We start from the raw sequence: 23,163 nt of genomic DNA, 5'->3' as shown, positions 1-23,163 counted from the left end.
CTGTCTGTGCCATACAGTAGCCACTGGCCCTGGGGGTTGCTGAGCACGTGAACCCGGCTGGTCCAAACAGAGGTGTGTGGTGAATGTACGGCACCCATGAGAACCCTGAAGATGTGATATAAAGAAAAGAGTTGGAAATAACACAGCAATTTTTATACATTACATGTTAAAATGATCACATTTTGTGTATATTGGGTTAAAATATGTCCCTAAAATTAATTTTTACCTTTTTAATGTGGCTACTAGAAATGTTTAAATTACATACATATGTGGTTCACATTATATGTCTGTTGGACAGAACGGACTTCAGGGTGCCATCCCCACTGTCATTTTTTGTGATTCTAAGGTGACTTTTAATAAAAATTCTCCCTCTCCTTATAGCTCAGGAGGCTGCTGTGGGTCAAAACGTCATAGGGCAAGGACGACTGAGCACTGAGACCTTGGGCAAGTTAGCCTCCGAGATGACTCTGGTGGCCCCGGAAATTAAACCTGGGAAGAGTGTTCGTGGGAGTGTGGTGATCACCAAAAGCAAGGCAGACAGCCATGGCTCCGGGTCACAGAAGCAGCATCACTCACACCAGTCTGAAACATCACAGGTACAAATCAGGGCTCTACCACAGGAGGGCTGGGATCTTCTTCCTCCCCAGCATCCTGCAGCCAGGTCAGTGCTCTTCATCCTTGCAGTGTTCTCACCAGGCCAGCCTGAGTGCTGTCCCTGCACCCCTCCTTCTGAAAGGGGCATTCAGCCAGCTGGTGCTCAGCAAGCATCTTTTATTCTGTAGGCACTGGCAAAGTGCAAATAAAGAAAGCAGAATCCCTGCACCAAGAGTCTAATGAAGGAGATAACCACATTTGCAAACATTTGCAATAAAGTGAAATTAGTTACAAAAGAAGTGTGAAAAGGGAATTAGGCTGAGCCACAGAAAATTGCCAAAATTCAATCCGTTTAGAACTCCGTAACAGCAATTTCCTATGGCTCAACCTAATTCTAAAGGAAGTTAAGGATGAAACCATTAATCTAAGTTGTGGGAGGGCTGCAGGGGGAGTCCTGGAAAGTCAGAAAGAAGTCGCAGCATTTGAGCAATGCGCCAAGGAACTTAGCAGTCTCAGCCGACTGGCCGGTGCTGCTGAAGCCAGAGACAGTGGGTGCAGTGAGTAGTGAGTTGTAGGTGGAGAAGTGAAATCAAGTGAGTGTAGGCTTTTATGATGTTTGAAAGTGAAGGGAAAAAAATGAGAGAGTAGTAGAGGGGCAAAGCCAGGGTCAGGAGAGTCCATTCTCAGAAAAGAAGTAGAAGCAGGTCTATAAAGAATGGAGTCCCAGGAGAAGTGTCATGTGGCGATCCACTCAAGAGGGAATGATGGGAGGCAGTAGGAAGGGCAGAATTCAGCACAATTAAAGAAGAGAGCCGGCTTCATTTGGGGTCAGTAAAGGTAAAAAACAGACACAGCTAAGGGTGGGAGAAGTCGAGTGGAGAATGAAGGTTGGAGAAGGCCTTGTTGAATGGTGCTGTGATGCATGTAGGAGGCATGGTCTTTTGAGGGAAGCAACGAGGAGGCTGGGGCTGCAGACCATGCTCGAGGGGAGTGGCAGAGCACTGCTTCCACTATGGTGAATAGAAGCAGAAATTGGTGATGGACAAGGAATAAATAGTTGGGAATGATCATGGCCCAACCAAGACTGGAAACTATAGCTTCACAACTGTGAAACTTCACAGCTGTGAAGTTTCTCTCCCTCCCTCTCTCTCTCTCTCTCTCTCTCTCTGTCTCTCTGTCTCTTTTCCCTAGAGTCAGGGTCTCACTCAGTCACCCAGGCTGGAGTACAGTGGCACAATCTTTGTTCACTGTGGCCTTGAACTCCTGGGCTCAAGCAATCCTTCCACCCCAGCCTCCCAAGTAGCTGGGACTACAGGTATGTCCCACCATGCCTGGCTAATTTTTTAAATTTTTGTAGGGATGGGATCTCGCTGTGTTGCCCAGGCTGGTCTTGAACTCTTCACCTCAAGCAATCCTCCTGGCTCTGCCTCTGCCTCCCAAAGCACTAGGATTACAGGCATGAGCCACCACACCTGGCAAGATTTCTCTAAGTGGACCTGGCAGCTCCCATTCAGGAGTGGAGAGGGAAGAGTGTCATCATTGAGGAGAGGGTGTGTGCTCTTAGAACGAGGGGCAAGAGAGCTGAGGGTGCCATCAGTATGGGAAGCCCAGCCTCAGTAGAGAAGGAATTAAGAAGATAACATAGAATGGGAGAAACAGGAAGGGTTAAGGGTGGATCTCATTACAGCCTGAGAGTGCTATAGGGACAGTGGGGGAAGTGGATGGAGCAGAAGTGAAAGTCCTGGTAGGAGTGGAGGCCCATCCACTGGGAAGAGCAGATGGATGGAGAAGATTTGTAGGTCTTCATGGGAAATAAGACCTGTGTATTGGATAGAGCAGGTGGGTGGAATAAAGATGTAAGTCCTTAGGCCGGGTGCAGTGGCTCACACCTATAATCCCAGCACTTCGGGAGGCTGAAGTGGGTGGATCACTTGAGGCCAAGAGTTCAAGGCCAGCCTGGCCAACATGATGAAACCCCATCTCTACTAAAAATAAAAAAATTTAAAAAAATTAGCTGGGCATAGTGGTGCACACCTGTAATCCCAGCTTCTCGAGAGGCTGAAGCACGAGAATCACTTGAACCCAGAAGGCGGAGGTTGCAGTGAGCCAAGATGGCACCACTGCACTCCAGCCTAGGCAACAGAGTAAGACTCCGTCTCAAAAAAAGTACATAAAAAATAAAATTAAAGATGTAGGTTCTTGTAGGAGAGGAGGCCCACATGTGAGATCAGTAAGAGGATGGAGCAGAGGCAAAGGTCTTCAAGGGAGAGGAGACCTGCAGGTTGGCTGGAACAGCCCACAGGGCTGAACTTGTGCCAGGTGGTATCTGATTGTCACTTCAGTCTTGTGTTCTTCTGACACTGTGAAAACAGAAACCATTGATTCATTTTCTTCTGGAGCACTATCATTTTCATCCTCTTTTCCAGGATCCGGTATAGTGTTCTTTACCCAGATGTTTATGGATGAACTAAAACATTTCTCTGTTACCATATAGGGTGTTATCAAGACTCATTTCCTTTGGTTTTGTTCTGTCCATCTGGACAGGGAAGTAAAGCTTTTTAGAATTCTTCAAAGGCAGTAGAACATCCCAATTCTGACTCCAAACTCCTTTCAGTAAGGAAACTTAAAGATCACAGTAGAAATCAGACCTCACAGACCCCACATGTGGCTGCCTGCACTGCCCCAGTGTGACAGGACTCAAATGATCTGGACAACAGAGTCCCTGTGTGAAAGCACTTACCCAGGGAGATGGCAATTGGTCTTCTTGAAGCTCTCATAAAGCATAGATTTTCCAGTGACTGGTATTTCAGTCATGTTGCAAATGGGAAGAAATGTGTAAATATATTATGTAATAGAGATGTGGCCCATAAGCTCATCTATTTATAAATCACCTCTATCCAGGAAAGCACCAGTGAGAAATCCTGATCTTTTGAATGATATTTAATCCAACACTCTTGCTTCTCAGTTTCATGGCCTCCTCAGCTACTCACCTCCCTGACCACAACCTAGACATTGTTCATCGCTACCCATAAACTCCAAGATCTCTTTCACAATCCTGCTTTCCCACAGCCATCTTCTCACCTTCCGAATGACTAACTCTGATAAGCAACTGGCCCCATCGAAACCTCCAGTCCTCATCCTTACTACCTAGCACCCACCTCATGCCCTCCTTACCCAGTCTGGATGCCATGGTCTGCCACCATAGCACCCCCTTGCAACTTGCCTTTCACCACCCTCTCAAGCAAAGTTTCAGCTCTGGCAAACCTAATCCTCCACCTACTCCGTGCAGACCAGCTGAGCATAGTTGGGGAAGATTCTCATCTCTCCTAAAGGATCTTAATTTAAATTTAAGACCACAGGTCTCCAGTGGGCCCTTTGGTCTGGCTCAGCCCTCCATCTATTCAAAATGACTGCTTTATTGCTCTCATCACTCTCCTAGCCTCCAAAATATTTTCCCCTTCCTCATTCTCAGCCGATGATCTCTCTTCTGATTTCACTGAGAAAGCTGCAGCGATCAGAAGACAATTACCTCATCTTCCGGCCACCAAGTCTTCCAGCAGCCTCCATCCACACACAGGGCTGTGCCTTCTCGACAGCTGAGTGTCTGCCCTGCCTTCACCCAGGGCTGATCCCTGCACATGGGCACCTGGCCCCACCCCTTCTCTTATCCAAGGGCTAAATTCCTACAGTTTTCCCCTCTCTCCCATTTTCCCCCTACTCTACTCCCGTCAGCATCTATGCATGCTGTATTATTATTCCCATGGTTAAAAATGCTTTCCCGTGACCCCACATCCCCCTCTGCCTATTACCTCCTCTCTCAGCTCCCCTCCTCTGCTGTTCCTCCAAAGAATTGCCGCATTGCCTGCCTCCTCGTCCTCACAGCCACTCCCATCCACTATTTCACTGCTTCCAGTGAGGCCTTTGTCCCCACCGTTCCACGGCTGCTCTTCTCAAGGTCCTTGGCAGTCTTCACCTGGACAAATACAGAGGTCAGTTTTCTGTCTTCATCTCACATGACTTCTTGGCAGCTGATCAGCCCGTCCTCTTGGAAACACTTTCTTCGTGTGGCTTTCAGACACCACACTCCTCCACCTTCCCTTCTACCTCATTAGCAACTCCTTCCTCTACTTCCCCAGCTTCTCAATCTCCAAATTCCTGGTCATTGGAGTAGCCTAGGACAAAGTCTTCTACTACTCTCCTTTTTGTTACCCACATTGTCTTTGCAGGCGATCTCACTCAGTTGCATTACTTAAATATTTAAATACCTTTAACATGCTTATGACTCTCAAAATTCTATTGCCAGCTGTAATTTCTTCCCAAGTGCAGGTTCATGTATCCGCATTCATTTTCAATCTCTCTCGAAGGGCTTAGAGGCATCTCAAAATGTTTATATCCAAAAAGTGATTCTTGCTTCCACTGCTCCCCAAAAATTGTTCTTCTCCCAGTCTTTCCTTTCTCAGTAAATAATTTCACCATTTTCCAGGTTGCTAAGGACAAAACTCAAGGAATCATTTTTTGATGCCTCTTTCTTTATGTTCCATCCGAAGTCCTACTGGCCCTACTTCCAAAACGTATCCTGTATGAGCCACTTCTTGCCACCACCATTTTCGTCTCAGTCACCACCACCATCCTCATCCCTGTTGCCGTCATCTCCTGCCCTGACCACAGTGACATCTTCCTGTTTCCACTCATGTCACCTCATGTGATGGGTAGGGTGGTCTTTTAAAAATAAAAATCAGGCTGGGTGCAGTGGCTTATGCCTGTTATCCCAGCACTTTGGGAGGCCGAGGCCAGTGGATCACCTGAGGTCAGGAGTTCAAGACCTGCCTAGCCAACATAGCAAAACCCTGTCTCTACTAAAAATACAAAAAAAGGCATGGTGGTGCATGCCTGTAATTCCAGCTACTAGGGAGGCTGAGGCAGGAGAATCACTTGAACCCGAGAGGCAGAGGTTGCAGTAAGCTGAGATGGCACCGTTGCACTCCAGCCTGGGCGACAGAGTGAGACTCCATCTCGAAAATAAAATAAAATAAATATAAATATAAATCAGATTATTTGTCTGTTGAAACACACCGACTTCCAATAATACTTGAAGTAAAATACAAATTGCTGACCATGGCCTACAAGGCCCTGCGTATTCTGGCCCTGGCGGTGTGGTGTCTTTAACCTTCAGCCTGACTGTCTTCCCCATTGCTCACTCAGTTCCAGCCCCACTGGGCTCCGTGTGCCCCCCAGATTCCCCAAGCACACTTGCGTTGAAAGTGCTTGCTGTCCCCTCCCAGAAGGGCTCTGCTCCCAAGATCTTGTCTCATTCTTTCACGTAACCCAAGTAACATGAGCATCCTCTCTACATAGTCATTGATCAACCCTGTCATGGTTCCTTATTCCCTTACCTGGTCATTTCCTTCCTAACACTCACGCTCTCTGAAATTGTATTGATTTGTGGAGGAAAGTGGCCTTTTCTGTCTCTTCCATTGGAATGCAAGGGCCCAGGGGGCAGCACCATTGTTTGTTGTTATATCCCTAGTACCTAAGCGTGCCTGGTGCAAGATAGGTGCTCAGTGAGTAATTGTCGAATGAATGAAAAGCTGCATGCAGTTCAGTACACAAACAACGTACCTTCCACGCTATTCCCACTTGAAACTTACAGCAGCTCTTTAAGGAAGACAGCATCCTTCCATTTTATAATGCAATTCCCATTGTACGGATGAGGAAATGACAGATTATATGATCTTCCCAAGGTCCTGTGGCTGGTAAGTGTAGGAGTTGTTGAGATACAAGGCTGGATTCTGACTCCTGGTCCTTCTCCCACTCAACAGATTTCCTCCAGCCCTCTCCCCCCGGGGCCCATCCACCGCCGGCTCAGTGTTAGTCCCAGTGTCGGAGGCGAGACCGGACTGATGAGCTGTGTGCTCCCGGATGAACTTCTCGTGCAGATCCTGGCAGAGCGGATACAGGTGGGTCCATGCCACCTGCACAGAGCTGCAGGGCTTGGCACTCACACACCATCCCCATGCCCTGGACAGAGGTTCTGGGCCATCAGCCACCCACGGCAGCTCGGCAGCTTGGAAGGCAGTCATTTGCTTGTCTTTTTGACAGCTCTTGTCAGCCCCTGACCCTGTCCCAGTCTACAGCCTGAAGCCATTCACCTTCTTAAAGGACCAGAGAGCAGAAGACTACACAAAATAATTTTTAATGACCAGAAACAGAGTGATGTGTTCAAAATTACAATGTGGAGCCATTCTAAAAGTTAGAATTTGGAGCTATGTTAATTGTTTCAAAAACACATTTTCAATGTTATTAAGTGAAAAAGAAGTAACTAGGAAATAGTGGTTAAAACATAATAACATTCTATATAAATATTTAGAAATGTATACTACACACATAGTAAAAACTTTTAAAATACATGTTAACCGTGGTTATCTTTGAGTAGCAGGATTATAGAATTTTAGTCTTCTTTATACATTTCTGAATTATTTTACAAAGACATATTGCTTTTAAAGTCAGAAAAGCAGTAACACTCCTTCCAATTTTTAATTTTTTTTTCCATAAGAATTCTACAGTTAATGACAAGAAAATAAGATCAGCAGGATTGAGGAGGGTATCACTTAAGCCTGTTTCTGCTCATGGTTTGCAGACACAGCTACATTGCTTACCAGGTCCTGGAGCTGGGTGTTTGCTTTGTGTTTTCAACTAGGGCCACAATATTAATTGCAGATTTAAATACAACAAAATTAACTTGAGGTTCCCAGAAGAGGAGGAATATCATCACAAGAAAGTTTTTATGTTAAGATTTGTACTGCTACTACATTAAAGGTACATCACTCTCAACTGATTTGAACAAGGTGTTCCCATAAGCATGCCAATGTTTTAGATACCCAGAGTAAAGGCTGAGAAACACTGGTAGGGCCCCGAAGTAAGCCAGTGGAGCTGTGCTACTCAAAGTGCTGGTCTCTGATGACACATGGAGCTTACAGGGCTTCTTTCATCAACAAAGTCTTGCTACAAAGTTTAGCTGCAGAGAAGGAATGATGTTACCATGGTACCTGTTCAGTTGCCAGCCGAACCAAATAGTGTGTTTAGTGATACAGATCATTTACATTCTGACACAAGCTTCTTGTCTCATCAAAAACCTAATGCTCAGTCATTGGTGGTCGGTCTATGGGCTACACTTTGAGTAACACTGAGTAAGGCAGAGGCTGTTCTTCAATGGTTACTGTTACCAAAATCATTACATTCCAAGGCAGCAAGACCACTAAGAAAAATACAAAAGGCCCATCCGCTGCTGCCCCTGCTGCCTGTGACTCTGTGCTTGGGAGCATCTTTCCCTTTCCATCTCATTTTTGTGTACCTCGTGGATCTTCCCAGACCGGCCCTTTAACATTTTTGTTTGTTCATTTATTTCTACAGACAGAATAAACCCTTTACTCTACAAATATGTACAATAAAGACCATCTGGCTGGGTGCAGTGGCTCATGCCTGTAGTTCCAGCACTTTCGGAGGCCGAGGCAGGTGGATCACCTGAGGTCAGGAGTTCAAGACCAACCTGGTCAACATGGTGAAACCCTGTCTCTACTAAAAATATAAAAATTAGCCGGGCATGGTGGTGAGCACCTACAATCCCAGCTACTTGGGAGGCTGAGGCAGGAGAACCACTTGAACCTGGGAGACAGAGGTTGCAGTGAGCCGAGATTGCGCCACTGCACTCCAACCTGGGCACTGGAGTGACCGAGGGAGACTCTGTCTCAAAAAAAAAAAAAAAAAAAAAAAAAAAAAAAAAAAAAAAAAAAAAAAAAAAAAACTGGCTGATTAAACATTTTTGTTCTTCTCTTTTATTTTATGACAGCACTTTGGATTTAGCAAGCAGAAAGGCATGGTGTTTGCATCGGGGCCCAGTAGGTCTGCAGAACCCTTTGCAGCCCCAGTAAAAGCATAAACAGAACAAATGAGGTTGTGGCCATAGTAACTGTCTTTGCTCTCTCTGGTTTCAGCTGAGTGACTGCTACCGAGGAGTGGTGTTTGATGGCCTCGACACTCTCTTTGCTCGGAATGCTGCAGCCGCCCTCCTCTGCCTGCTGAAGGCCATTGGCAGCCGGGAGCATATATACATTCTCAACATGGCCCAGGATTACGCAGCCATGAAGGCCCAGGAGAAAGCCATAAAGGAGCAAGAAGGTAAGGCCTCCTACCTTCCCATTGGGCTTAAATGAAACTTTGACATTTGCTATTCCATTGGCGCCTCACCTCTGCCCTGTAAGGTGGCCAGGAGTTGTATTTCTGCTTTGCTGGGAGGGAACTAGGACGCAAGTGGCCGGTTGGGAGGTTCTATGATGAACGCTCTGCTGACAGCAGGTGCATTCCTGCTTCTCTCCCATCACACTGTACCCCTCCATCCTTTCTGCAATTACAGCCATTGCGGGTCTCATCCTGACTCAGGCAACTGATTTCCTTGTTGGTTTTGTTTAAGCCAACTGTGCATTTCTCATAAAACTCATGGTACTAATACATTTTCCAAAACATTTACACCTTAGCCTGCTGTACACCAGGCACCGTAGCAGACATTTTGTATACTTTGGGGCATTTAATCCTCACAATTACCCTGTGAATCTTGTCCCCATTTTACAGAAAAGGAGAATATATCTCAGAGATAGCAAAAGTCTTGTGCCAAATCGCATTGCCAATTAGTAGGAGAACCTGGTCCGTGTAATTCTAAACCCTTTGCTTTTCCTATCATTATACCAATGGCCTGAGAAAAATTTTAATAACTAAAAGATTTGATTGCAAGATAGGTACACACACACACACAAGTAATGTTAGCTTAAGTTCCCAATGTAGTCAGAAGCAGCCCCAGCAAATCTTGACCCCCCAGGGCAGGGGTTGAAGGACAGAGGCTGGTGGCGCTGTCCACGGGAGTCAGAGCCCCACCTCCCAGGAGCCTCAGCTCCAGTCACATGACTGCCCTTCCTCACTCCGGCTTACCGCTCTCTTCTAGCACAGTCTACTCAAATCATAATGCTTTTCCAATTAAGGAAATACTTACAAACACTGGGCTGTCTAAGTCCTTGAACAGAACTCAAAGTCAGCTTCCTTATAGTCTCATCCTGAGAAAAATCTGGAGCAGTGACCAGGCATCTGTCAGCAGTCATCCAGCCTCCAGCTGCCTAGTTTTCCAGAAAGCTCATTTCTCTATACTGATCCACTTGAAAATAATTACCACTTCTCCTTTTCTCGCTTATCTTCAGAATGAAATTTCTCCCGGTTAAACTGTGGGCTCCTCTCCCCTAAATCATCTGAAATGAAATGTCCTAAGATGGTATATGGTCACACTATTATTACATTAAAATCTCAAGTTTATTGAACATCTGTGAACATGCCAGGCACTGGGGAAAGCACTTTACATGATCGCTTATTTAATCTCTACAGCGGCCCTATGTTATTATTCTTATCTGTGATTATCCCTTGATAAGTGGCCGGGAAGGAGCTCAAATGCGGTTGTCTGAGTCCACAGCTCAAACTTGCAAGGATGATGGTGAGAATGCTCTACTAGGGAGGTGTGAGGAAGAAGCTGGTGCCTTTGTCCTAAGTGTGAATCACATGCCTGGACCTGGAATCCGTAGGGCAGGGAAGGGAATTCCCCTTGGTGTGCAAATGGCCCTGTCACCATGAGCCTGTTAGTGGCATATGCTCATAATGAGTCAAGTCAGTGGGTGGTATATGAGTCTTCTATCATTGCTGTGACAAATGACCACTGTCTTAGTCTGTTCAGACTGCCGTAACAAAATTCCATAGATTGGGTCGCTTATCAACAACAGACATTTATTTCTCACAGTTCTGGAGGCTGGCAAGTCCAAGATCAAGGTGCCAACAGAAACAGTGTCTGGCGAGGGTCACCTTCTGGTCACAGAAAGCATCTTCTCACTAAGTCCTGAAATAAACTCCCTCAGGCCTCTTATAAGGTACACTAATCCCAGCCATGAGGACTCTATCCTCGTGACCTAGTCACCTCCCTAAGGCCCTTCTTAATACCATCCCCTTGGGGAATTCAGTTTCGACATAGGAATTTCGAGGGGACACAAACATTTACACCATAGCAACCACAAACTTGGTTACTTAACACAACACAGAAATTTATTGTCTTACACTTGCAGGGTCAGAAGTCCTAACATCTTTCCCTGCCACTTATTAAGGGATAATCACAGATAAGAATGATAACTCCTCCCTCGTAGGGCTGTTGTGGAGATTAAATAAGCGATCATGTAAAGTGCCTTCCCCAGTGCCCGGCATGTTCATACATGTTAACAAACATGAGATTTTAATGTAATAGTAGTATGACGGTATGCTACCTTAGGACATTTCAAATGCAGATGATTTAGGGGAGAAGAGCCCACAATTTAACTAGGAGAAATTTCATTCCAAAGATAACGGGGAAAATGAGAAGTGGTAATTATTTTCAAGTGGATCATTATGGAGAAATGAACTTTCTGGAAAACTAGGCAGCTGGAGGCTTGACGACTGCTGAGGGATGCCTGGTCATTGCTCCGGACTTTTCTCAGCAGGGCCACATTCCTTTTTTGGCTGTTGGGCAGCCCCTTTTTCTTGTCTTTTCCGGCTTCTAGAGGCCTCCTGCACTCCTTGGCTCCTGACCTTTTCCTTGCAGCCCTCTGACCCCTGCTCCTGCTATCACATCATCACCATCTCTGACTGACTCTCCTGCCTCCCTTGAAAGGACCCTTATAATTAGACTGGGCCCCCCAAGATAATCTGCCCATCTCAAGATCCTTAATTTAATCACATCTGCAGAGTCCCTCTGCTATGGAAGACAACACAGTCACAGGTTCTGAGTAATCTGATATGGGCATCTTTGGGAGCCACTGCTCAGCCACCTGCAGACAGAGCCCCAGTATGGAAGTGCATGGATGAAGGGACCCCCCCACCCCCACAACCAGGGATGAGGCAGACCAGGTGCCGCACCAGCTGCCCCACACTAAGACCCTCCTCCGCCTGCTCAGGCTGCTAGCGAGACTGGGAAGGACTTTTCCTCACCTTCCCATCTCTGTTCCCCTCACAGAATGCAAGCACAAGAAAGCTCTTGAGAAAGAGAAGGAGCGTCTCCAAAACATGGATGAGGAAGAATATGATGCCCTGCCCGAGGAGGAGAAACTCACATTCAATCGGGGAATTCAGCAGGCGCTCCGGGAGCGGAAGAAGAGGTCAGGGCCAAGGGCTAGCCAGAGCAGAAGCCATTCCCCCAGGACCGTCCCCACAGAGTGACCAGGACCAGGGTGTGACCCCAAGTCATCTTCCAGGAGGGCAGCAGGAGCTGCAGAAGGCCCTGGAAGGTGACCTGCAAGGAGCAGAAAGACGCATCCCACCCATCCAGGGTGCTGGCTGCTGCACCATTCAGGGTTTCTCCCCCTCTCCTTACTTCCCACTGGAGGGCATTTGGGACCAGACTGTAATGTCATGGGCGGCCCTGGGAAAGGGGCCACTGGCCTCTGTGCTTCCCTGGGGCTCCTGCTGGCCCCCCGACCAGCGCCCCCAGGTGTGGCTTATCAGCCTCTGTGCTCACTGCCTCGGTGCTTCAATGTCCACAGCTGGTGATCCAGGGTCCACTCTCTTGGGCATAGTGACTGCTCCTCAAATCTCAGCCCTTCCTCCCCCTGCCTGGGTCCCCTTCTTGGCCTTGGGTGGTGCTTCCCATCCCCTGAGGTCTAGCTGCCATGGGATCCTTGGCCTGGGCAGATTCTCAATCCTGGGGCCGTGGGCAGGCTCACAAGCCAACACCCTCAGCCACTTTCTCTGCTCCTCACTGGGAACCACGCAGAAACGACTCAATCCCCCCATGCCTCCTAGTGCCCAGGATACTTAGGACTGCCACCTCAGGCTATCTCAGAGGGACGGGAACAGTGGGACATGTGTCCTTTTTGCCCTCAGATCTTCAAAGATTGCAGGGATGGGGTGTGGGGCAGTGGTTCTATTGCCTACCTCCTCCCTGGGATTTCAGGCGCTGGAGGTACAGAGCCTAGATACTCACCTACTATTTATCCCCTTCTCTCCTCTCCTCCAGCTCCACACTTCTCCCACTGACCTGAAACAGCTTTTGCCCTCCCTGCCCCTACAGTATGTCCTAATCTTTTTTTTTTTTTTTTTGAGACAGACTCTCGCTCTGTCATCCAGGCTGAAGTGCCTCCATCACGCCTTGAGTGGCACAATCTCAGTTCACTGCAACCTCCACCTCCTGGGTTCAAGCAATTCTCCTGCCTCACTCTCCCAAGTAGCTAGGATTACAGGCACGCACCACCATGCCCGGCCAATTTTTTTGTATTTTTAGTAGAGATGGGTTTTTGTCATGTTGGCCAGGCTGGTCTCAAACTAAACTCTTGGGCTCTAGTGATCCACCTGCCTCAGCCTCCCAGTGTGCTGAGATTACAGGCGTGAGCCACAGCGCCCAGCTGGGTGTGCCCTGATCTTTCTGTGGCATGGCCCACTATAGAAATGCCCAGACCTCCAGAGTTACAGAAAGCCTTGCTTTGAGATTTTAGAGGAAACTCTTCTTTTTCACCAGGGCTGTTGCTTTCAGGCATTCATCTCATGGTGGACTTGGAAAATGCAAATTTGATTCTCAAAGTGAAGCAACAACTTGTTGTGTCACACCACACACACACACACACACACACACACACACACACACACACACCATGAAGTAAATGAGTTTGCTTCAGTGGGCAGAGAGCCATGGCAACCAGAAACAATTAGGAATTCCTGGATGAAAATAGCTGGGTTAACTATTTTCAGAAGTGCCATTCCCTCACTTGTTTGTGCTTGGTGCTTGGCTTTGGTTCACTCTCTGCTGTCAGCAGCAGGGGCAGGAGCAGCTGAATGACAGCGGAAAGGGAAAGAGAAGGTGGAGGAAGGGAACACGGCTTTCAGACTGAGCACCATGGCTCTAAGCTAGCCACCATAGAGACTGCTTTGAAAATACCATTTCGGGCTGGGCGCAGTGGCTCATGCCTGTAATCTCAGCACTTTGGGAGGTCAAGGTAGGAGGATCACCTGAGGTCAGGAGTCCGAGACCAGCCTGGCCAACATGGCGAAACCCCGTCTCTACTAAAAATACAAGTTAGCCAGGCATGTTGGTGCACACCTATAATCCTAGCTACTCAGGAGGCTTAGGCAGAAGAATCGCTTGAACCCGGGAGGTGGAGGTTGCAGTGAGCTTATCACACCACTGCGCTCCAGCCTGGGTGACAGAGTGAGACTCTGTCAAAAAAAAAAAAAAATTTCTTATTGTCTGAACAGCAAACACGTTCAGCTATGGGAGGTGGGCCTCATCTGCACTAATACCAGAACACTCTTTTAAAGTTGCTTTTTTTAAGTGTTAATATCAAGCTTATTTTCAGCCTTTTTCTCACTCTTCTATGAGAGGAGATTGGACTCAAAATACAGATTAATGGAGAATTCCTCCTAGTTGAGTTTCAATGAATCAGAGGCTTGCTGAATGACCATTCAAACGTAGATGGGAGTCATTTTTTTCTTCCTTTCCTTCTCTTCCTTTCTTCTTTCCTTCCACATATCCAGCTTACTTTGTTCTTTCTTTTTATGCCCAAGAAAGCTCTGCCCAATGTCCCTCCACCTGGAAATCCCAGGCAGCAGAGGGGTGAGGCATGGGGGCCTCTGAACTATTTTTTCTCTGCCTGGTTTGATGAAGGGAGCAGGAGAGGCTGGCAAAGGAAATGCAAGAAAAGAAGCTACAGCAGGAGCTGGAGCGACAAAAGGAAGAGGATGAGCTGAAACGGAGGGTCAAAAAAGGAAAGCAGGGACCCACTAAGGAGGAGCCCCCCCTGAAGAAATCTCAAGCAGCAAACAAGCAGGTAACAGCCTCACTCATTCCTTGCCAGGAGACAGAAGCAGAGGGCAGCCTGGTGCATTCCTCTTCCAGGAAATTAGCCTGATCATGTTGGGATTTTGTGGTGGGGCAGAAGGCAGGAGGAAAGGGACCAACATTTGTTGAATGCTGATTGTATATGAAGTGCTGTGCCTGTGTTGTACATAATCCTATCACCCTGTGAGGTTCAGAGATAACGAAGACGCAGATCCAGGTCCTCACCCATTTGGGTCTGGCCACAGCCCTTGCTCCTTCCACCACCCCCTGCAGGGCCCAGGATGGTGCCAGATAGGCTACTGTTAAAGATGTGTTACCAGGAAGCTGCAAAGCCATTAAGCCCGTGTGTCCAATCAGGAGCATACCCTTGGCAACAGTCAAGGAAGATGCTTCGGCTTGAGCTTATCCTCGCAGGCAAGTGCCAGCAGTTTTTCAGCCTGCCAAGCATAGCAGTCACCTCCCTGCTCCCTGTGGCACTGGAAAGGCAGAGTGGCTAGAGGAGACCCCCAGAGTGGGGATCCTGGCTGAGGGTTGTGACCAGCTGGTGTGGGCAGCCACAAGTCCTGAGGGTGAAGCTATAACCAGTCTCCAGACAGGGTACAAACTGGTCCAAGTAGGTGAGTGAAAGACAGTGACAGTGGCTGGGCAGACATAAAGGCAGAGAAATTGGTGTGCAGGGGTCTCAACCAGGGAGTGCTCAGGAAGGAGCAGGATCTAAGCAAACAGAACTAGGCACAGATTTGGGATGTCTGATACTGACCTGAAGGAAATCTATGATATCTCAGGCTGAGAGCAAAAGGGGGTCCCCAAGAAAAAATTACCAGGACTGATCCCTGCCTCTCCTAGGTGATTTTGTACATGAAGCCAGCAGGGAGAATTTGAGTACCTGTGTGTTTCAGCCATTATTTTCGCTATTAAACAAAGCCAATTTCTTATGTGGCATAAGTTCAGGATATTCTATGCAGAAGTTATCTTACCAAGCTTGCTTGTAAAGGACAACATTTCATTCATCGTTAAAAGAAAGACTATTTGCAGCACAACTAACCTCAAATGATACCCACTGACTCCATCATTGGTGTCTCTATCTGGAATCTGTTGGGACTTTTAAGTAGGACCATGTGGATTTTCCTATTTTACTCTCAGTTCAAGTTGCTGTCACCTGACCACCCACCCCCAACCCCTGACCCCAGACCCCACTACCGGATTCAGAGCAGATACTTTTGTATGTGCTTTGTTGACCTTGGATGGAGGTGATAAGGACCTTATCACGGTCATCCATTTGGAGACAGGCTTGTGTATCGTTTGAGCTTAGCACAAAACACAATCAATCATGTTCCCTGGGGGGACTTCTTGAGACTCTTGGACTAATGCGGTTGCCTGGTCTGAAAACATTCAAGCTCAAGAAAAACTGCTGAGACTAGATGCGTTCTCAGGAAGTGAAAGAAAATTCCAGGGGGAGTGCCAAGGTGAAAGGGAAGGACTAAAGACCTTCCTGCTTCCTCATCAAAAGGATTGCTCTATGTCTTGGACCATCAGCACACCTGTTTTCTTCTCTGCTCTGGCTTCAGCTCTTCTCACAGGCTTTGAAGATGTTCTCAAGAATCACTCACCTTTAAAAGAAAACAAAGTTTTCTTCAACCCTGGTGCCCCTGATGAGCACCCCATTTCTCTCCTTCCCTTCATACTTGTCTCCACTTGCTGGCTTTGCCTCGTCACCCCTCATTTCTGCCTCCCCCTTTCCTACCCTGAGTCCTGTCTCCACCACTCCCTCGAATCCAAGGCTCCAGCCTCTCCATTTCCAGATCTAATGGGCATGAGTTAGGCCTTGACTTGCTTGATGTCCTCCTCCATGAGCTTCACACTGTGGATCGCACCCTCCTTGGATTGCTCTTCTTTCCTAGCATTCTGGTCCGCCCTTTCTGGCTTTCCTCCTTCTCCCTGGCTTCTTTCTGGACCGGCCTCCATCCATCCTTAGTCACTCTGCAGGTTTCCAGCCGCAGCCTTTGTCTCTTCCTGCTTGGTCTAAGGCTGACCCCCATCCCATGTATGACTTCAGTGCTACCTGATCATACATAATGGGTTAGAGGAAGAGGAGGGGAGTCAGGAAAAGCTTGCAAATTCCAAAGCGAAGTGAAGGGCATTCCAGGCAGAGGGACAGCCCAAAAGAGGGAGGAGAGAAAGGCAGGAGCCACATGAAAAAGAGCTAAACCAGTGTTTTAACAACTCATAGCTACTGTGTGCTGAATTCCTGCTATGTGGCACTCCCTGCTGGGAACTGTGAATAGATGCCATCACCATCTACCTCCAATCTCCACAACACCTGCTGAGGGAGATATGATCATCCCCATAATTTTGGAGATGAGGAAGCTGGAATGCAGCACAGTTAAGCGATGCACCCAAGGTCACATGGCCAGAAGGCGGTGGGGGCAGGCCCAATTTGTCCAACTCCAAAGCAGGCACTCCTTTTCCTGGTTCTTGCACTGCCTCCCAAGCCCTTAGTCCATCCATGGCTCCTGACACTTCTTCAGGTTGTCCCTCGGACACTGGTAACTCAACACGGCCCACACCAAGCTCATCATCTATGCTGCCTTTCTCCCAGACCTCTTCCTGGCCCTATATTCCTCCCCAACCCTTCTTTCAGCTCCCAGGCCCAAATCCCAGAGTCACCCTGACTCTGTCACTTCTGCACCTTCACCCCATGACCAACCAGGAGCCCTGTGAGGGAGTCCCCCTCCTAAATCGTTCTCAAGCCTGTCCCAGACTAGGGCTCTTCTTTCTTCCCCTGTCCCCAGCTGTCTCACCTGTCTTTACTGTGGTACTGTGTAGCTACATGGTAATTCCATCATCACACCCCCTGGTCTTCTGGTTCTGGAAACAGGATGGGGAAGAGGACAGTTTGCAGAAACATAAAGTGTATTTTTCTGTTTTTCTTGCTTGTTGCCAAATTAGTTTAATATCCATGGAAGGAAATCATAATGGAGAGACCAAAAGTGTCTCACTTAGAGCTGAATCTTTTGCACACATCCATGCTTATTTCCTTAGGATACATTTCTAAACATGTCATTCCAGGTTTGAAAGGTGTGTATTTTACTCCTGACCTCACAGGCTATAGGTTTTAGCATTCCTTTTAATCCTTACTGATTAGATTCAATGGGTGAACAACTGAATATTTTTATTGCCTGGATTTGCATTTCTTGAATTGTTAGGGAGGTGAACCTTTAAAAAAAAAAAACAAAAAAAAACATGCTGGTTGGCCACTGAACTCCTCTTCAGGATTTTATTTAAACATCCCACCAAGGCCTTCCCTGGCCACTCTATTTAAAATTGAATAAGACAAAAGCAAAAACAAAACAAACAAACAAAAACCAACAAAAAAAACCCACTTCTTAGCCCCTTCCCTGTCTTCTTAGCACTTATCACCATCTCACATACCATAGATTTTTATGTGATTTTTGTCTGCCTACCTGCCCCTGCAAAATATAAGCCTCATGAAGGCTGAGGCTTTTGTCTGTTTTGATCACTTAATGAGTCTCCCACCTGGCAGAAAGGTGCTCAAAAATATTTATGTGTGGATATGTTTTTGTTTATTTTTTATTTCTTTATTTTTTGAGACAGAATCTTGCTCTGTCATCTAAGCTGGAATGCAGTGGCTTGATCTCGGCTCACTGCAACGTCCACTTCCCATGTTCAAGTGATTCTCCTGCCTCAGCGTACCGAGTAGCTGTGATTACAGGCAACCGCCACCACACTTGGCTAATTTTTATATTTTTAGTAGAGACAGGGTTTCACCATGCTGGCTAGGCTGGTCTTGAACTCCTGACCTCAGGTCATCCACCCACCTCAGCCTCCCAAAGTGCTGGGATTACAGGTGTGAGCCACTGCACCTGGCCGATCTTTTTTTTTTTTTTATTTTGTGGATTGTTTTTACCTTTTTTTTTTTTTTTTTAATACAAGTCTCACTCTGTCGCCCAGGCTACAGCCTCCTGGGTTCAAGTGCTTCTCCTGTCTCAGCTTCCCAAGTAGCTGGGATTATAGGCACCCACCACCATGCCTGGCTAATTTTAGTATTTTTAGTAGAGACAGGATTTCACCATATTGGCCAGGCTGGTCTTGAACTCCTGACCTCAAGTGATCCATCCACCTTGGCCTCCCAAAGTGCTGAGATTACAGGGATGAGCCACCACACCCAGCTTGTTTTTACCTTTCTAATCAGAAGATTTCCTTCCATCTAATAGCCTACTGCTCTTTAACTGTTTATCCTATAAAATGAAATCTGCTGGTGATTCTGATTTTCTCTATATCAGCTTTTCAAATCTGAATATGCACGCAAATCACCCAGGGATCCTGTTAATATGCAGAGAGGTTCCGATTCCGTAGGTCTGGGCTGGGGCATGAGACTCTATTTCTAACAAGTCCCAGGTCACATTCATACTGCTGGCTCTTGGGTCACACTCTGAGTAGCAAGGCTCTAAGCAGTTGCCTAGCAGCCAACACTAACGTTAGCAAAATCACAGTCTCAAGTGGATATATTGTCAGGAATCTTTAAACTGCAAGAAATAGAAGACTCAATTCAGGCCATCTGTGGTTGTGTGCACTGTAGTCCCAGCTACTCAGGAGGCTGAACAGGAGGATTGCATGAGCTCAGGAATTTGAATCCAGCCTGGACAACACAGCAAGACCCTGTATTAAAAAAAAAAAAAAAAAGGAAGAAAGAGAGACAGAAAACCCAATTCAAAAAACATTAAAAAAAATTTATTTGCTCACACATATGAAAATTCATGGCTTGTTCCTTCCTGAGTTCTTATTTCAGATACCGTATTTTTCACTTCTAAAATTTCCACTTGGTTCTTTTTAAATTTTTCAATTTATCTGCTTGGATTTCCTTCTGCCTTACTGATCATAGTTATAATAGCTGCATATAGTTCTTGTCTGACAGTTCCTCCCTCTGAGTCATCTCAGGGTTGGCATAGTTGACTGTCTTTTCCTTTGAGAATTTGTCACAGTTTCCTGACTCTTCATATGACAAGTAATTTTGTATCACATCCTGGAATTTTTGAATGTTATGTTGCAGACTCTGTATTGTATTATAATTCTCCAAAGAATGTTGATATGTTAGGTTTAACAGACAATTAAGCTTGGCTGGATCAAGTTTTGGTCTTTTGCATCTGCAGTGGTCAGTGACTAAGATGTCAGTTCCATTCTTTAGACCTTAATTACAAATTGCTTCCAATTTGCCCCACACACACATAGTTCAAGAGTCAGCCAGCCAGAGATTTAGGCTGCTTATACAGAAAATTTGGGGTTCCTCTTCTCTGGCTCTCTCTCCTTTCTGGGGTTTCCCCTTCACTCTCTGGAGGCTCTAAATGCTCCAGGACTTCTTTCTGTGGCTCCTCTAGAATGAAGGTTGGTGGGTTTTGTTTTTTTTGTTTTTTGTTTTTTGTTTTCTGAGACAGTCTCACTCAGTCGCCTAGGCTGGAGTGCAGTGGCGCAATCTTGGCTCACTGCAACCTCCGCCTCCCAGGTTCAAGCCATTCTCCTGCCTCAGCCTCCCAAGTAGCTGGGACTACAGATGCCCACCACCACGCCCAGCTAATTTTTGTATTTTTAGTAGAGACGGGGTTTTGCCATGTTGGCCAGGATGGTGTGGAACTCCTAACCTCAGGTGGCCCTCCCACCTCAGCCTCTGAAAGTGCTGGGATTACAGGTGTGAGCCACCGTGCCCGGCCCGGTTGGTGGGTTTTTCTATTGTGGTGTGGCCACCAGCCACTACCACTGCCATGACTATCTTCAGTGTAAAGCCACAAAAAAGGAGGAAGAGTACTCACTTTATGCAACTCTCTTATTCCAGGTTTCAACAGCCCCTTTAAAAACCGCCTAATTTGTTTTTAGTCTTTAGAGCTCTCAGGGAGTTATGTTTCTATTTCATTCAGTCTGTAGCTGTTATGTATGGGACAATCAGTTTGCTGGTTGTTCATTCCCACGCACGAGAACCGTAAACCCCCATGCAGAGTTCTTTGCCTGCATCTCTTGGCTCACCTGTGCTGGTTCTGGTCTCTGACTGATGCCCTCCACGTGAGAGCCCCCGAAAGTACTGGCTTAGATTCACCTAAATCCAAACCCAGCTGGAAAGGAGTGCTTCATTAAACACCATTTTGGCCACAGTGCTGGCTTTCACTTTCACTGGAGAGTGCCATGTGCCTGCTCTGAACCAGTCCCCTTGGCCAGGGGGATGCCATTCTGTGACTGGTCAGTTCTGAATCTGCTTACTCCTGGAGGAAGAGGTATTGCACAGAGCAAGAATCAAGGATGGGAAAATAAAGGGATGTTAGACAAGAAAAAAACATCACAGAACCAGCTATAATGGGAGACAGGACAGGAAGTGAGAAATACACCTGTCAGTCTGGAAACTCAAAGACTAATCTGTGAAGCTATGAATTTGTCATATACCCTCTGGGCCAAAGTTTCCTTATCTCATCCCTAGGTGACCTCTAAGTTCCCTTCCTGCTCCAATCTTCTCTGTCCTCTTGAAAAGCCTGTTATCTCTTAAAATTTTTGTTTCAGAAATCTAACCAAAAAAGTGCACTTCAACTAAATCTGATCCTGGTTGTTGTTGTTGTTGTTTTGTTTTGTTTTGTTTTGTTTTTTCAGATGGAGTTTCACTCTTGTTGCCCAGGCTGGGGTGCAATGGCACAATCTCTGCTCACTGCAACCTCTACCTCCTAGGTTCAAGCTATTCTCCTGCCTCAGCCTCCCAAGTAGCTGGGATTACAGGCATGTGCCACCACGCCCAGCTAATTTTTGTATTTTTAGTAGAGACAACGTTTCACCATGTTGATCAGCCTGGTCTCAAACTCCTGACCTCAGGTGATCCACCTGCCTTGGCCTCCCAAAGTGCTGGGATTACAGGCATGAGCCACCGTGCCCAACAAAAATAATCCTGTTTTAAACAAATGAATGATGATTTCTTACTGAAGAAGAAGAAAGCCTTGCATCTGGCCATCGTCCTTGTTTCTACTCTGAACTTTCCTTTGCTTCCTTCTTCTTTCTTTTTTCTGTCCAAAATCTTCCTCTCTACCCTCCAGCTCAATCTTAAACCCAATTCCATCCCTCTCAATTTGCCTTCCTGTCTCAAATAAGCCCTTGCCAGCCATCATTTGTTACTCCAAATCTATAAAAGCAAATTTATAGATTTATTCCTTATGTTATTCTTTAAAAAGAAAGTTTACCTTTATGTTTATATTTTTGGATCAATGGTTTCTTTTGTATTGGCTGTTATTTACTAAAGTACAATTGAACAAAGCCTAGTGGAAATTTGATCCATGTAATCACTTGACTAAATGGTGTGTTAATAGACTAGAAAGAGTCTTATTTTCCTCAACCACCACCTTCAAGTGTTTCTGTTGAAGATGCAAGAGTCTTAGAATAATTTAACCTCATTTAACCACATTTACCCATTGACCGTCTTTTTTTTTTTTTTTTTTTTTAGGCAGGGTCTCACTCCATCACCCAGGTGCTGGAGTGCTTGGCATGGTCACCACTCACTGCAGCCTTGATCTCCCCCAGGCTCAGATGATCCTCCCACCTCAGCCTCCCGCGTAGCTGGGACTGCAGGGGTGCACCACCGTGTCTGGCTAATTTTTTTGTAGAAATGTGGTTTTGCCATGTTGCCCAAGCTGTTCTCAAACTCCTGGGCTCAAGCAGTCCACCCGCCTCAGCCTCCCAAAGTGCTACCCTCTTCTAAATTATATGCTAATGTTGTTATGTGTTTGAATTCTCACTATATATTTTTTAATGCACAAACATTATTATTGATTAAGACAATTTGCATTTATTTTTACCTAAGTGCCCATTTATCAATATTTATCAATATGCATTTCTCAGCACCCTCCTAAACACTCTTTTTTTTTTTTTTTGAGATGGAGTCTCGCTCTGTCGCCCAGGCTGGAGTGCAGTGGCGCGATCTCCTTTCTACATCTCTTGTGTCCATTTTCTTTTACCTAAAGAACATTCCTGAGTGTTTTTTGTTTTTTTGGTTTTTTTTTTGTTTTTTTAGATACAGGTTTTTTGGCAACAGATTACTCAAGTTTTGCTTGTCCGAAATGTCTTTACTTCACCTTGATTTTTCAAGGATGTTTTTTTCTAGGCAGGCCTCTAGGTTGCCAGCCATTTTTCTTCAGCACTTTGATGATATTATTTTTCTGTCTTTGTCCTCCATGTGGCTGTTGAGATGTCGGCTGTCAGCATGATTGTGCTCCTTCTGTGTTAGCCTTGATGCAGGGCAGGTGAGCCCCACAGTGGGGCTTAGCCAGGAGGGTTCTTGGCTTTGCCCAGGAAAGTATTCAAGGGCAAGCTGGAGGTGGAAGAAAACAGCTTTATTGAAGAGGCAGTGTGACAGTTCTGTGACTGCTCCTGCCCAGCACTGTGACTGCTCCTGCCCAGCAGGGCTACCCTGTAGGCAGAGAGTAGCAGCCCAGGACAGTTTACAGTCATATTTATACCCACTTTTAATTGCATGCAGATGAAGGGGCAGTATAGCAGAAATTTCTAGGGAAGAGGTCTTTTGGGTCATTGAGTCATTGCCATGAAAGGGGTGGTAACTCCTGGGTGTTGCCATGGCAATGATATATTGACATGGCTCACTGGTGGGTGTGTCTGATTAGAAAGCTGTTTCCACCCCCGCCCTGTTT

General features: G+C 46.4%; 1 protein-coding gene across 9 annotated transcripts in view; it reads left to right on the top strand.

Moving 5' to 3' along the window:
* HYDIN (HYDIN axonemal central pair apparatus protein) overlaps positions 1-23,163 on the top strand; it is a 491,920-nt gene that overhangs the window by 354,909 nt on the left and 113,848 nt on the right. For 8 of the 9 annotated variants that reach the window (XM_055298612.2, XM_063611543.1, XM_055298611.2 and 5 more), the window contains 5 exons: positions 382-596; positions 6,414-6,551; positions 8,586-8,769; positions 11,663-11,804; positions 14,303-14,465. In XM_055298612.2, the coding sequence (XP_055154587.2) occupies positions 382-596; positions 6,414-6,551; positions 8,586-8,769; positions 11,663-11,804; positions 14,303-14,465 (842 nt within the window). The remainder of the gene's footprint in view (positions 1-381; positions 597-6,413; positions 6,552-8,585; positions 8,770-11,662; positions 11,805-14,302; positions 14,466-23,163) is intronic. The other variant, XM_063611549.1, reaches the window with a different exon arrangement.

This window comes from Symphalangus syndactylus, chromosome 11, assembly GCF_028878055.3.
Source record: "Symphalangus syndactylus isolate Jambi chromosome 11, NHGRI_mSymSyn1-v2.1_pri, whole genome shotgun sequence".
NCBI lineage: Eukaryota > Metazoa > Chordata > Mammalia > Primates > Hylobatidae > Symphalangus > Symphalangus syndactylus.
The sequence above is the reverse complement of the archived record's forward strand: the minus strand, read 5'-3'. Positions and strand labels throughout refer to the sequence as shown.